The 15,547-nt window shown below is 40.1% G+C and overlaps 2 protein-coding genes and 1 pseudogene across 4 annotated transcripts in view; all 3 read right to left on the bottom strand.

Annotated features, from left to right (window-relative positions):
* Positions 1-1,989: 1,989 nt before the first annotated feature.
* LOC147607682 (uncharacterized) lies at positions 1,990-12,511 on the bottom strand. Its single transcript, XM_086790798.1, has 3 exons — positions 12,192-12,511; positions 11,731-11,922; positions 1,990-2,045 (listed from the first exon to the last, which is right to left on the bottom strand). Exons 1-3 carry the CDS (start codon positions 12,457-12,459, stop codon positions 1,990-1,992), a joined length of 516 nt encoding a protein of 171 aa, XP_086646924.1. The 5' UTR covers positions 12,460-12,511.
* Positions 12,512-13,514: 1,003 nt separating this feature from the next.
* LOC147607683 (RNA-dependent RNA polymerase 1-like) overlaps positions 13,515-15,547 on the bottom strand; it is a 38,335-nt gene continuing 36,302 nt past the window's right edge. For all 3 annotated transcript variants that reach the window (XM_086790488.1, XM_086790486.1, XM_086790487.1), the window contains exon 4: positions 13,515-15,410. In XM_086790488.1, coding sequence (XP_086646614.1) covers positions 15,396-15,410 — 15 coding nt within the window. In that variant the 3' untranslated portion in view covers positions 13,515-15,395. The remainder of the gene's footprint in view (positions 15,411-15,547) is intronic.
* Positions 14,614-15,390, bottom strand: LOC147607684 (putative RNA-dependent RNA polymerase 1 pseudogene; annotated as a pseudogene).

The raw sequence follows: 15,547 nt of genomic DNA on the forward strand, positions 1-15,547 counted from the left end.
CCCTGAGATTGTTTTTGTGGGGGGGCTCCTGCTGGCCAGTGGTCTTCTTCTTTTATGCCCGTGTTCTTGGCGTGGGTTCTTCTCCCTGCTACTAATCTTTCAGCTCAATGTATCGGGCCTTTAATGTATCCAGCTTGGTATAGGTGGCATGTAGCACCTTCCCCATGGCTTCATACTCCTTCTGGAGTTCCTCTACTACAGTCTGATGGGCTGCAGTCTCATTTTTCTGAATTGTTAGTTGCTGCTCCAAGATGAAGATCTGCTCCTTTAGCTAATGGGGGGTCATTGAGTCCATGGGCAAGGCTGATCTCAAGATGAGCTTCCTCTCTGGTTCAGCTTGTTACACTGGCTTCTTTCTTGCTTGCTAGTGCTTGTTTTGTTTTGATCTGTTCAGCCCCTGGAGCTATTGCTTGAGTTGTTAGATATCGATTTGTTGCTTGGCCAGTTTGTTGCTGCTGAGTGTCTGAGCTGCTGCTCTCTAACGCAATGGTTTTCAGTGTCTCTTTTAGTTTCTCTAGTTCAACTGCTACGGTTTGTTTATCCTTCAGTTGTAGTTCCATGTCCACTAGTTGCCTTTGTAGGGCTTGCTGATTATTGAGCTGCTGCCTGACTCTAACGTAATGGTTTTCAGCGTCTCTTTTAGTTTCTCTCATTCAACTGCTACAATTTACTTATCCTTCAGTTGTAGTTCCATGTCCGCCAGTTGCCTTTGTAGAGCTTGCTTATTGAGCTACTACCTCAAGTTAGCTATTTGCTTCTGTAATTCCTACAGCTACTACTCGTGTTGTGTGTTAGTTGAGGTGGTTGTGGTTGCACTGTTGGTTTGGCTCTTATGCCTGCAGTTGTTGTTGGCTAGATCCACATGGGGAGCCTTGTTCTCCTAATCCACCGGCACCATCCTTGTCATTTGGAGGACAAGTGACGGTCGACACCATGGCGAGAGCTCTGCATCTCCCTGCAGTCGGCATAGTGAACGCCGACTCCTAGTAGGCTGACATCAATAAAGATCTCAACAAGGTCGGTAGGGAGTATTCAATCTCCACCTGTGCAGATCCATCAAGGCAAAGCAAACTAAGGTTCTATCTGGATATGCTATGCCTCTTGGCCAAGAACACAAACATCAGCCGAACTAACTACAAACTACTGAGGGCTGCAGAGGCTTGCATGAAGGTAAACTGGGCAAGTGTGGTCACCCAAAATCTTCAGCAAAACAAGCACAGAATCTAGTGATGTCAGGAGGACACTCCAAAATGGCTGGCCACCTCAAAGCATTGGCACAGATGGGGACGCTACCAGAATAGAGCTCGGTCGAGAAACAACAGTCCAAAGAGGAGACTACTCGAAAATCAAAGGAGGAAGGAAGAAGGGCTGCAGAAGAGGCAGCAAAGAAACAAGCTGAAGAAGCAGCGGCTCGAAAGGCGAGGGAGGAGAAAGCTGCCTCATGAAGGCAGCAGAAGCTAAAGAAAGGACAAGACGGCTGGAGGAATAGAGGAAGAAGCAACTAGAGGCAACAGCCCATAAGGAAGCTAGATAAGAGGAGCAGGCAAACAGAAATTGGCCCAAAGTCCTCAAAGAGGCAAATGACTAGTTGACCTATGCCACAACCCTGCAAACTAAAAAGGCAAAGGGGGCAGCTGCTACAGCTACCCAGCAGGAGAAGCAGCAACTCTCTGAAATCGGCAAACTCTTGGCAGCCCGAGAGGCCTCCCCCATCAAACCAAACATCATGTTGAAGGAACAGTGCCCTCAAATGTCAGCTCTCCACATCCACATGTCACACAAACAATCACAGTAACAGAGGGGCCCACCAATCAGGCAAGTTTTGCTGCCTTAGGGGATCGCCTCAACACACTGCTGCACAAAGAAGGCCCTAACATGCACAAGGTGTTGTCCTCTTCACTAGCAATCATCACAAATTGTAAGCTTAAAAATCTGGAGAATGAAGATGCACTAGCCAAAGCAATTGAAGCTGACAACCACATTTAAGCCTTAACGACCAAGCTGAGGGAAAACAAAAAGACTCCTGAAGAGAGCAGTAGCTTCAGCTACAATAAACAATAAAACAGCTTCAAGCTGAAGTAACCAAGCAAACCAACAAGGCATTGGAGTTGGAGGCTCTCGCCGTAGATGAACTGCAGGAGGCCAGAAATGTATTGTTCACCAACAAGCTAACTGAAGTAGAAAAGATCGTGGGGAAACTACAAAAGAAAAGGCCACAAAAATCACTGACCATGCTATACAAATGATTAGAAATGTGGAGACTGCAAACAGAAACCACACGCAAGGAATTGCTAATAGCTAGAGGGAAGTTGTAGATCCAATAGGTTGAGGTAGCAAATGAAGACTTTGGAAGTGGTAGAATTGCCACTAGAGGTAATGAACCAGTGGGAACAGGACATGCAGACATGTAGAGGGCATACTGGCAAAGCAACCTTGAGCTGCTGAAAAATTACATGGTACTGCCATCCCCCCAACTAAGTGAAGCAAACTCGTAGAGGCCTATCTTCTATAGCCATGTTGCATGATGGAGAGGGTCAATCAGTGATATGCAGGCATCGAATTCGATGGACTTGCTGCTTCCTACCATGGTGGACTTGGCTACTTGTTGGAGAGGACCATGGGGGCGAAGAGGAGAGTAAAGGGAGTGGAGAGGCAAGCGCAAAAGAAAAAGTGAGGCAAGAATGAGCAGGGGAGTATATGATCTTTGCCAAACAATCAGGGTGGCGGTTGTGCCCTTTGTGATGTGATGCTCGTGCCATAATTTGTCTAGGGGCAGGTGCCTCATGCCTCTTCATATCTGCAAACGGGTTCGAGGTGGCTGTTGCGCTTCCCCATGATTGTACTAATTGCGTGGTATCTTCCCAAGAAGATCATTATGCCCACGTGTCACTGGGAAATTATTGTGGCTGCCTTTCCCAAAATTAGGTGGTGTTGCATGTCTGTGTGCATGGCTGCTTCAGCTACTCAGCGGATGCAATTTGCCACATCTCTTCCTCCTTCTGGACATTGAAAATTGAAACTGTAAGCAAGCACACGCATCCGCATTATCATCCCTGTTTGCCACTACTGCGCCCAATGCCTGGTGTCAGCTCCCTCGTAGTACGAGTGGAGTCGAAATCTATTTACGGCTTTCGGGAGGCTCGTTCCATCTAATGTTCTTAGCTTGAATGTTCTTGGTCCCAATTGCTCTTCAATTTGGTAGGATCCGATCCATCTAATCTTGAGCTTCCCTAGGTGCAGACCAAGCTTTGAGTTGAAGAGTAGCACTTTGTCACCTTTTTCATAGATTTGTATTTTGTGTTTCTGTCAACCCAAAGCTTCCTCCTCCTTTGAGCTGCCTCAACAATCCATGCACTGCAGAGCCTATCTTCCTCTAATTGAAGGAGTTATTGTATCCGCTGGTTAACTAACTCTTCAGGGTTACGCTTTTCTACCAGGGCAATCCTGAGCCTAGGCACTACAAATTCCATGGGGACCATAGCTTCTAATCCATACTCTAGTTAGAAAGGTGTGAAGCCAGTGCTTACCTTTAAGGCTATCCGAAGTTCCCATAATGCTGAATGAAGTTTCTGATCGTCGCAGTCTGTCCTGTTTTGGTTTACAATCTTCATTAGTATCCGCTAGAGTACTTAATTGGTTGATTCTACCTGACCATTTTCTTGTGGGTAATACATTGTGGACTTCTTGTGCATGATCATGTGGTGCTGAGTCAGCTGTCGTATCACATCATTGATGAAATGTTCGCCCTAGATCACTGACTAGCTCCACTGGGCATCCAAACCTCCTCATGATGTTTTCATACAAGAATTTGGCTACTGATTGTGATGAATTATCCCCTGAGAGCTTTAGCCTCCATCCATTTTGTGCAATAGTCTGTTGCCACACCAGGATGTAATTGTTTCCAATCTGCTTGTGGCAGGGGGCAGTGGGGATCTAAGCCCTATGAAGGTATGTGTGGATTATGCATCACAATCATCGGATCATTATCCATTATGGGTGGGAATGCATTTTAAAATAGCTATGGACAATGCAAGGATACCATGTAAATGAATATTCATATTCAATAGCTTGTACCTATCACGTGATGCGTATCAAGAAAAGGTGTACAGAATAATTGCATTACGTAGAGAAGATACCTGCTATGAACTGGACTTACTAGGCAAAAACTTTGCAAAAGAAGGAAGTAATCTATCATTATAGAATATGGAAAATAGTATATGGGGCAACGAAGGGAGTAAACAAATTGATGCAAAGTGGATATGCATGCATTGCATGAAGTTGCACAAACAAGACAATTGAATGAAGAGGAGGAAGAAAGTTGTTAAATGCACGATATATGATAGATAACAATAACCATAGGAAATAGAAAAAATGGCAAATACGAGCAAGGCAAAGGCCTTTACTAGACAAAGGTTTCTCAAAATAAATTTTCAAAAGCTTGCATGCTAAGAGATAAGAGCAAAGCGTACATCGTGTGCAGAAGTCTAATGTGGTCAGTGGACCAATGATGTAATAAACTCGAAAGGGAATGCGTGGCACATTTCCAATTTGTCTTTGTTGTATACACTAGGGAACTTCTCACTATGGGTAGAGTTCAAAGCAAAAGCAAAGATGCTTATAAATGTGACAATTCTTAATCAACAAGAAGCTATGCAAATGGAATCCCCTCTCACAAACATGGAATTACAAAATGCTCTTGCTAAACTAGGTAAGTGAAGTCACCAAGATGAGATGGATTGGTTGTAGAGTTCTTTAAATGTTTTTGAGAGGACATTCTATTGGCAATAATAAATGTTACATGGTTACAAGGAGTGATGCCTGCTTCTTGGCAAGAGGGCCTTGTTAAATTAGCTTTAAAAAAGGATGTATGCCCAAATTTTGTTGCTTAGAGACCTATCACTTTAATGCCAATACTATACAAATTGGTGATAACAATGATCTCCAATAGAATATCGACAAAGGGTTGCATCCCATCCAATATGGATTCATTCCTAGATGACAAATCACACACAACATACGTAATGCTTATGTGGGAATGGAGTATGCTAAATATACTGATCATCAAGAGGTCTTGCTACTGTAGGTAAACATTGGCAAAGCATTTGATACAGTGCACTGGGACTTTATTGCCACCACTTTGAAACGCCTAGGGTTTGGTTCAAAAATGAGAGAACTCATCTACTGGCTATATGCAGGCACCATAGCTAGATTTACCATTAGAAAATTATTATCATCACCCTCATTTAGACTTTATTGTTGCTACCACTATGAATATGGGGTTTGGTCTAAAAATAATAGGAGTCATCTACTCCTACTGGCTGTATGAGGGCAGCACAACTAGATATACCATTGGGAAAGGTTTATCACCCTGGACTTTGGGAAGATCGATTAGGTAGGGCTGCCCTCTAAGCTCATGTTGTATGCAATTGCCACTCATCCTCTACTGATATATATGGATACTCTTACTTGGGAAGGAGCATTACATGGACTAGTGCAATCGGATGGGTCATTAATAGTTGCACAAGCATATCCTAATGAGCCTTTTTTCTTCCTGGTAGATGCTCTAAAGGATTTGATAGTGCTTATGCATGTTTTGGACAGGAACAAGGATGAAAAACAAATTTAGAAAGTCAAAGTTGCTACTACTTAAATAGGAATATTGGCATAGTTTACTACTCTGTCCAAGAGATTTACTACCCCCCATGCCAAATCACTAGGAATTTGAAAGATACTAATTTAGGTTGGAATATATCTTTCTAAGAAGCAGTTACATGGGTGCAAACAAAAGTCAAACAAAATGTTGATTCTGGCACTTGTCTACATGGCCTTTGTGTGTCACGTTGCGTGAATAGTACAATCCATTATAATGGCCTACATATAGTTCTTGTCGTTGTTGCTAATTTGGGACAAAAAATCGCTCGACACATTCATGTCATAAATAATGGAACTGTTATGGAAAATAAGCATTGATAGGAAGGCTTTAAGACTATTGAAAATAGAGCATGTATGCAGCCCTAAAATACATGGTGGCCTGAATATCTTGAATGTGCATTACCATGTACTGGCTCAAAAAAGTACCATGATAATAACTTTTGTGGAACAAGGACAGCCATGGGCACGAATGTTGGTTGCAATGTGTGCATGTTACAAGGGTGATTTTTTTGGGCATTGGAATCTCTCCTATTCGGATTTCTTGGTAGGTCAAGTATAAGGAAAATTCCAGGATGTCCTTACTCTTCCAAATTGCTGCAAGACCAAAAGTTTGTGCTCATACATTTGCATTAGGCACATAGGCCAGTGCCTCCACACACTGGTAGCTAAAAATGTGCATTGGAGTAGAGCATTTGATACACCATTGGCTGGCTAAGCCAAGAAAATCTTATTTTTTAGCACAAAAACGAATTTGCATAGTGGGAGATATCATATCGACTGAAGGTAGATAGACCATTATCGTTTCTATAAACACAACAATGGTGGCAATTGGGAGCCCATTACCACATTGTGTGGAGACTTGTTGTTGTTTAACTAGCAAGACATGGGGATATGCCCAATGTCATGGATAATTAAGTTGTGTTTTATGGGACACATGTAAACCAACCTTGAATTGATTAGTATGGAAGTAGATGGTATGCTTAGGGGGGAAAATGTTTTGAGATTAAATGGGACGCATTTGCAAGAGCTTGTTTCCACTGTCACAAATTTGGAGACTTCACAAATGATTGTCCTACCATCATGATTCCATGTCTCTACTGCCCCTCCAACTAAGATGGATCAAGAAGGACCTATGATTGGTATACAAACTAGAGGAAAAGGGGTTGTGTAGCCCCAACTAGTGCCCAAGAAGGATGTTATTTCTCCAGGCACTTCCAAATCTTTGGAAGATATCACCAAAGACCAGCTATTTATGGTTGACTATGCAAGTTTTCTATTGGAAGCTCACGGTTGGCCCTCTATTAAAAATTAACTTGAAAGAAAGCTATGCACGTGACACAAGAATGGGTTAAATCTCCCCCACCATGAGTGTGGCTCACGTCCTCTTCATGGTGTATTTAATTATATTTCCTTATACTAAAAGCAACAGCCAAAAATATGGATCTCCACATTGGGCTTACATAAGTCTAGATACAAAAATGTGAACACTCTAAGGTTCACGCATAAAATAGAACTAATGTATATCAAAATGTTGCGCACACTAATGTACACATAAAATATCACTACCACTGTCAAATAAATAATCGCCACTCATCATGTATCACTAGATTTAAGTCGAATCAAGCCCAATGGATCCATGCACATCCTGCACACTAACCCTACTTACTGATCTACATTGACATTCACAATATAAGCTCAGAATATGTGACAACTTAGAGGTAATCAATCTCGCTTGCACATAAAATAAATATCCATCAATAAATCCATAAATTTTAAATAATGCAAATAATTTCAACATTCCTCCCTTGTGAAAAGAAGTTGTCCTCAATTGCTAAACGTGTAATACCTCAAAGTCGATACTTTTGCATATTTAAACAACTATGTGCAATGCCTCAATTCGATGATCTTTACACAAAAGAAAATAGAGATTCAAAATATCCATCATAGAAATCCATAATATCAAAACCTCATACAATACCTCAATTTGGTGACCTTTGCATGGAAAAAATAACCATGTGTGATACCTCAAATCGGTAACCTTCACACATACCAATGCCAAATATCAAAATAAATTAATAATCGTGTGATACATCAAATCGGTGATCTTCACACAATTACATCGGTCTTAATACCAAGTTTAAATTCACTGCAACTGTCTGTGAACGGAGTCGATCAGGGCAGAGTGTGTAGCAAGGGCATGGTCTAGAATCCACTGAGATTATTCTATAGGATGATTCTTGTACTTAACCAAATATCTGACATAAACATTTCCATTACGAGTTATAGTTTGTTCACGATGAAGAATTACTTCTAGAACTAAATTTTATGTATCAGCCTCTAAGTGAGGAGGGTCATCATAAATGGGGATAAAAGGTGGTGTACCTTTAAAGAGTCTAAGTAAACTAATATGAAAGAAATTATCAATATTCCAATGGTCAGAAAGGAATAAACGATAAGCATTGTCATTTATTTTAGCAATTATTCTAAAAGATCCATAAAATCATGGAGATAATTTAATGGTTGGATGTTTCTCAACAGACTTTAGTCTACGCTTTTCTATGCTTGCGAAGCCAAACTAAATCATTTTCTTCAAAAGTATTTGTTCTTCTATGCTTGTTATCTTGTTTAGTGTAAGCATGTTGAGTCTTAAGAATAGACTCATGAGCTTCAGCCTAAATTTGGTTTGAGTCACAATAAAATCATCGGCCCCCGCTGGAACTTCATGAGCAAGTCTAGTAATTGGAGTGGAAAGTTTCTTACCATAGACAATCTCAAAAGGAGCTTCGCCAGTGGTTGTATGAGGTGTGTTATTATATGAAAATTACAAAAGATACAAATAATGATCCTAATTTGCAGGAGATGAGATAGTGTAAGACCTCAAAAGATGAGATAGTGTAAGACCTCAAAAGATCTAGAATAGTGTTCTTTGTGGCCTCAGTTTGTCCATTAATTTCTGGATGAACTAAAATCAATTTGTGTCTAAGTTTTAAAAAAATGCCATCCAAAAATGATTACAAAATCAAGAATCACAATCCGAAATAATGACTATGTAATCCATGATTTGTGAAGACAGTTTTGATGAAGCATTCAATGTATTATGACATGCAATGAAATAAGCTTGCTTACTAAGCCTATCCACAATTGTCCATATCATAACATTTCGAGAAGATGTGGTAGGTAAACCAATTATAAAGTCCATAGAAATTTCTTCCAATGGTGCCGCGGGAATAGGTAAAGGCCTCAATGAGTAGTCCATATTGTTTCCCTTAGTGTCTTTTAACTTGTTGACATATCACACATTCCGATACAAAAGAAGCAGCATCATGTTTTAATTGTGGCCAATAAAAATATTCTTCTATGGTACGAAGAGTAGTGAGAATGCCACGATGACCAACACATAGGGAACAATGCATCTCTTCAAGATTAAAAGATCTATAAGGAAGTGTAATCCATAAACATTTTTGAAAGAAACTGAAACCATCATTATATGTAGAATTATGAAGAGACAACCAATTATTAGTTTCTAACTTGTGCCAACAAACATCAAAAAAATAGGATCTGTAACATGTAAATCATGCACATTATGTAAAAAATGAATGTCAAGCACTAAAATGTTAGAAATGGAAGGTTGTCGACTGAGTGCATCAGCCACTACATTCTCTTACCAGGTTAATATTGGATAAGAGGATGAAAACTCTAAATAAAAGATACCCATTTAATATAGCGGTTAATATTGGATAAGAGGATGAAAACTCTAAATAAAAGATACCCATTTAATATAGCGGTATGAGATAAGAGGTTGATTAAGAAGATATCTAATACTTTGTTTATTGATCTTAATCATAAACTCAAAACCCATAAGATAATGTTTCCACATGGGTAAGACATGGACAACTACTAATAATTCCTTGTCGTATATACTATATGAAAGTTCAGATAGTGTCAATTTCCTACTCTCATAAGCCAAAAGGGTATCCATCCTGCATGAGGACTGCACCAATTCTTGAGCCACTAGCATTAGTGACTACGAGGAAGAACGGTCGAGTAAAGTCTAGAAGTTAGAGGATAGGGACACGAGTCAACAAATATTTTAGTCTATCAAATGATTTTTGTTGGCTTTCACCCCATTGAAAAACTAGACCTTTCTTAAGTAACATTGTCAAAGCAAGTGCTATCAATAAGAAATTATGGACAAACTTCTTATAAAAACCACCCAAACCAAGAAAAGATCTAACTTCTTTAGCACATGTTGGAATAGGCCAAGTCTCAATGACTTTTACCTTTTTTGGATCAACTTTGATACCTTCACCTGAAACAATGTGGCCTAAGTACTCAATTTCATCTTGGAAAAAGAGACTTTTATTCAGATTAGCATAAAGTTGATTTTATTTAAGAAGATTAAACACTAATGCAAGATGCTCTTCATGTTTGGCATGATTCTTACTAAAGACAAGCAAATCATCAAAGAAAACAATGACGCAATTTTGATAGTCAAGAAATATATGATTCATCATGTGTGTAAAAGTAGCAGGTGCATTGGTTAGACCAAAAGACATAACCAAAAATTCATAATGACCAGTTTGAGTATGAAAAGCAGTTTTATAAATGTCAGAACTAATCATTCGAATTTGATGATATCCAGATTTCAAATCAGTTTTACTAAAGATAAATGCACCTTTAAGCTTGTCTAGCAAATCATCAACACAAGGGATGGGATATCTATTCTTAACTTGTGACCTTATTAAGAGCTCTATAATCAATACACATCATTTAAGTCTTATTTTTGTTTTCAACAAGAAGAACATGTGCACCAAAAGGAGAACTACTAGGTTGAATAAGTTTCTTGTCTAATAATTCTCTAATTTGGCGTTCTATTTCTTTTTGTTGAAGAGGATTTTTACAATAAGGAGCTCTATGAGGTGGTTGGCTACTACCTCGAATAATCTCTATAGTATGGTCTTTAGGACATGAAAGAGGTAAGGTAGGAGGTAAATCATCTACAAAACAATCTTGAAACTTAGCCATGAATGCTTGTTGAGAGAGAGTGAGATTATTTTCATAAGCTTGCACTTCATTAACGAAAATCATGTATGCACGTGATTGTTTCCGAAGTGCACGTTTAGCTTGGATATGGGATAATAATGGATATATCTCAAGAGAACAATCACCACTAATTGCATGAGAGTACCATTATGTGTGAAATCCATCGTATGCATAAAATAATCAATATGTGGATTGAATTCATGTCTAAATGGCATACCAAGTATGATGTCACTAGAATGCAAAGGTGCAATGAGAAAGTTTCATTTTTGTTTAATAAGGTCCAATTTGTATCTCAAGGTCATGTACTTCACGAGTGCCCATGTAGCGTGTGCCTTGAAATGTAGATTTAACCTTATAACATGAAGGATAAGTCTCCAAATGCAATCTACAAACTGCCTTTTAAGAAATAAAATCATACGTACTACCATCATCATGCAAAATAGTGATATCATTACTATTAATAGATCCTTTCATATACGAAGCAAAGAGTGAGCAGTGATTGAAGTACCTCTGCCAATTTGCTTTACGTACCCACTTCTTCATTGTTGAGTTGTTCTTCCATCCAATCTGGAGCCGTATCACCATCACCATCACCATCGTAGTATGTGTCGTCTTTGATATTGTGAAGTTGTGCCACTTGAGTAGTACGAAAGGTACACTTGCCGGCTCGATGTCCCACCACTCGATGACACTTGAAGCATATAGGCACATTATTGCCCTAACAAGATTGGGTAGGACGAGGAGTGGGTGCATTACTATTGTGACTAGAATTGGGTTTGGGGTGTACATTGCTTGGGTCGGTAGTATTAAAATTGTTCTTTACATTTGAATTGGAAAAAGTGTGTGCATTGCTACTACCATTACCAAAATTACTATTATTACCATTCCATGGACGTCGTTGTTTGTGATGAAGGAGATTGATAAAATTGAGGGCATCGAAAAGAAGATACGAAACTTTGATTCCCCCCACGAAAGAAGATTGTCGATTGGGTGGAGAAGCATACTGACCATTGCGAGGTAATTGACGAGGCAAACCTTTCTTGCGCTCGGAATTATGAGCAAGAGAGATTGCGTCATCAAGAGAAGTTGGCTTAAACATATTCATATCCGCTTGAATAGTTGTCTCAAGACCATCTTCATAATTTTGTGGGAGTGACTCTTCAAGAACATCCTCGACCATACGAAGCATAAGAAGTGATTGCAAAAATCTCTCCGCGTATTGAGAAACTGTATCACGACATGTCATGCATTCCATGCTCAATGAGTGTTAAGGTGGAATTGTGGAGGAAGAAAAGCAGACTTAAATTTGTCTTGGAATTGATCCCAAGCAAGAGGCTTGGTAGGACCCATGCAAAGTGTGTTCTACCACAAAGAAGCTTGATCACTCAAATGATTAGTAGCACATTTTATTTTATCTTCCTTGAAAAATCGTTCACCAGCAAAATAATCATCAAATTAAGTCAACCAAGAAAGAACTAGACGACCATCCTTTTTACCGTCAAATTTGAAGAACGTGAATGCGCGACAGCTGATCTTGGAGTCATTGTGAGTGTGTTGTTGCGAGTCGAAAACGGATTTGAGAATCTTGCTCAAGCGATCATCTTCGGGAGGCATTACATCAAGAGATTCCTCATGACCGCACTGGCGTTTGCGTTGTTCTTCAAGTTGCATCTTGAGTAGAAGAATGTGCTCCTCCAAAGTAGGAGCGAGAAGAGGTGACACATTCGAAATGGTTGGTGGTTGAGTGCCATTATCAGAATCCATGGCTGTAGATGCTTGGTAGAAATCGGGGATGGAGCGGAAGTAAAGATTTGGAAAAATATATCCCTTCAAAAGATATATGTATTTTAAAAAAATACTTCTTTTTTCTTTTTTTCTTAAAAAAAATTATACTTCTTCTCTCTCCTTCTTCTTTTTTCCTCTTCTGTTCTCTCTACTTCTTCTCTCTTTCTTCTTCTCTTCTCTCTCTTCTTTTCTTCCTTCTTCTTTTCTTTTACTCTTCTTAGTTTTCTTATTCTTCTCACGTGCTCACCATAGAGCGCCACACGCAGCCTTGTATTAATCCCATGTAGTGTCAAGAAGAGAGAAGGAGCTAAGTATAAAGGGAAGAATAAGCACCTCTTTGTCTTTGTCTCTTATGAGACACCCACGTTGGTGTGTGGGTGGGTGGAGTCGCCGGTGCGCGCTGCCCGTTCGTCCGCCGGGATTGGAATTGCGCTCTTGTCGGTCGCCTGTTACCAGCAATTGGGCAGGAGGTTGAGTTTGCTGATTTTGATTTTCTTTTGGTGTATCATTGTATCTGATGATAGGAGAGAGTTTCTATGTGTATGAGAGAATGTGTATGCAAGACGGGTGTGAGAAGAGTGCATGTGCATGTGCATGTGTATATGTGTGAGAGGGTTGTGTCTGTGCACATAACATAGACATAGAGAGAATGCATGTGAGAGACCCACGTAGATAAAAGTATGTGAGAGTCACATACATGCACACACACACACATACACGTGCACAAAAATACACACATACACGCACACTTGCACACACATACACATGCAAAAATGCATATACACACATGCATGCAGTCATATGCTTGCATACACATATACATATGTATGCATATGCATACGAACAAAAACTTCATGCCGACTTATACTAACAATAGAATATTGAAAAAGAATCGATTCTAAAAAGGAGAATTGAATGGAGCCTTAGGGAATAAAATTTTAAAAACAACGTTTTAGAGAATATACCTCAAAATTTAATTTAAACCAAGGAAAAGGACCATTTCGATGCTCCCTTTTTTTTAATGGCTTCAACCATTTGCAATAGTACTAGTAACAACTAAGATTGCATTATACAACATTTACATGGTATCTGAGGCTTTCAAATGTTTGCTTAAACTCCTAACTAAAAGATCCAAGTTGATGTTTGATCCCTCTAGTGGATGTAAATTAATGTTTGATCCCTCTAGTGGGTGTCTGTGGTGGTGTTACTAGAAAGCTACAGCTAGACAGCTCAAAGGAAAAAATTGAAAAGCTACAGCTAGACAGCTTAAATGAAAATTTAAAATTAACTCACTAGTTCTACACCCCCATGCTGTTGTGGCACTGTCCCAACTCGTGCACAGTCTGCCCCTTTGTACACTGCTGTCACGTGAGCTAGAGGAGAAGCAAAGGAGATGGTTCTAGAGATGGCTAGCGAGAGTGAAGTGGCAGGGGGAAAACCTATGCTTATTAGATAGTATAGATATAGATTAGCTCTTTCACACGGGAGACTCTCCATCCACAAGCTTGGGTGGGGAAGATCCCCCCAATTTTTGGGATTTTTCTTGCTTTTTTCTGAAAAACGTAGGCACCCAAAGTCTGTAAACCCCCTGAAGTTCTTATGGGTGCATCACATTGAGGGTGGGTCTTACAAAAAACTGGTCCCCTACCCATGGGATGTGTGGGGGTTGGGCAAGGGTTAGGTTGGTAAAATCTCTCTTTTTTCGCAGGCTGCCTGTGAGTCTTGGAGAGGCAAGGTTGCTCATCCAATCATCCAATGTTAGTGCACCATGAAAAAGCATCATAGACCTTTGAAGATTGATGCAACAGCAATGTACAATCCCATGTAGCCAGGAATTTATTTATCCTCTTTTCAGACAAAATAGTGATTTGAGCGGCCTATTTACTATGCCTGGGTTCAGGATTCAAACCTGGGCTGCTCATTTGGCATCCAGGTGGGCGCCCCTCAGTCCCAAAAATTCAATGCCTGAATCTGTCCGAGAAAAAACCCACAGCGCTAACTCTTCTTAATATACAAGACGAGCATTGTCCACCACCACCATCAGAAGCTCCTGTTACATTGGCAATTCTGGATGTGCTCTACATCTAACATGATCTTTCAGCATGGCGCTTAAACTCTCTTTTGCAGTGAACGTCACCCATTCACAACTCTATGCATTTTTTTGATGGCCAAGAGCTTGTCATAAACCACCCAAGGGAAGCTAAGCAGATGCTCATGCTCAAAATCTTCATAAGAATTGGACTCCACAACATAATCTGGATGATAGGTCACATGATACCACGCCGACGCTTTTGCCAATTCTTCTTGAAAGAACACCGGCGACACATCACCATGATCATCATCCATGCTCTCTTCATGGCTCCTTAACCAGCTCCTGGCTTCCCTTTTCAAAGAGTTCATGGTTCTTTGTATCCTCTCTTTGACTTCTCCTGGTCTCTTCTGATACAATCTAGACAAGCTAAGAATGTTACCTGTGAAGATCTCAGCCTCGCTTTTCACATCATACTGATACATCAAAGCAAGTAACTTTTCATCATAATAGCGTTTCAGTGCATGTGCTTCTTCCACATAATGCTCAAACCCATGTATCTCTAGCTCTTTATCATAGCATCCAGCTGCCTCTTGCTTAGTAAAAGGGGAAATCTTCTTGTCCTCGCTATCCTTTATGACTGATCTATAGAGCTTCCCAAGCACCCTCTCTGATTTGTATGTGGTTTTATCATTCTTTTCCATGAAATTTGGGTATGCCTTTGGCCGAAGGTTGGTAGGTAAAATCACTGGTACTCCGGTCTTTGGGAAATCAACAGCTGCAGAGCACAACTTTGCAAGCATCAAACATTTTGTATCTCGAGCCTTTGCAAGTTCAGTATCAGCAAAGACTGTGTGTGCATTTGATATGAGCCTGGTCATGAAGTCTACGAATCAATTTCCTGTGTGAAAAACATATCACACGTAGTAAGCACACAGGTTAAACATGCGCGGGTGAGGGGGGGGGCACTAAGGCATGTAGAGGAGGAACAGTACAAGAAATGAATTTAATGAAGCTGATCGCGTCTTTCCATTGTCA

Source organism: Cibotium barometz, chromosome 55, assembly GCF_041138505.1.
Source record: "Cibotium barometz isolate CiBa-2024 chromosome 55, ASM4113850v1, whole genome shotgun sequence".
In the NCBI taxonomy this organism is placed as follows: domain Eukaryota; kingdom Viridiplantae; phylum Streptophyta; class Polypodiopsida; order Cyatheales; family Cibotiaceae; genus Cibotium; species Cibotium barometz.

What these genes read in the sequence shown, in the direction of transcription:
- LOC147607682 (XM_086790798.1), bottom strand. Translation starts at nt 12,459, where the DNA reads ATGGATTCTGATAATGGCACTCAACCACCAACCATTTCGAATGTGTCA. An exon ending in CACGTTCTTCAAATTTGACG is followed by an intron (nt 11,923 to 12,191) that starts GTAAAAAGGATG and finishes GTCGTGATACAG; the next exon opens with TTTCTCAATACGCGGAGAGA. An exon ending in TAATTCCGAGCGCAAGAAAG is followed by an intron (nt 2,046 to 11,730) that starts GTTTGCCTCGTC and finishes TGTTTATTGTAG; the next exon opens with CTGAAGCTACTGCTCTCTTC.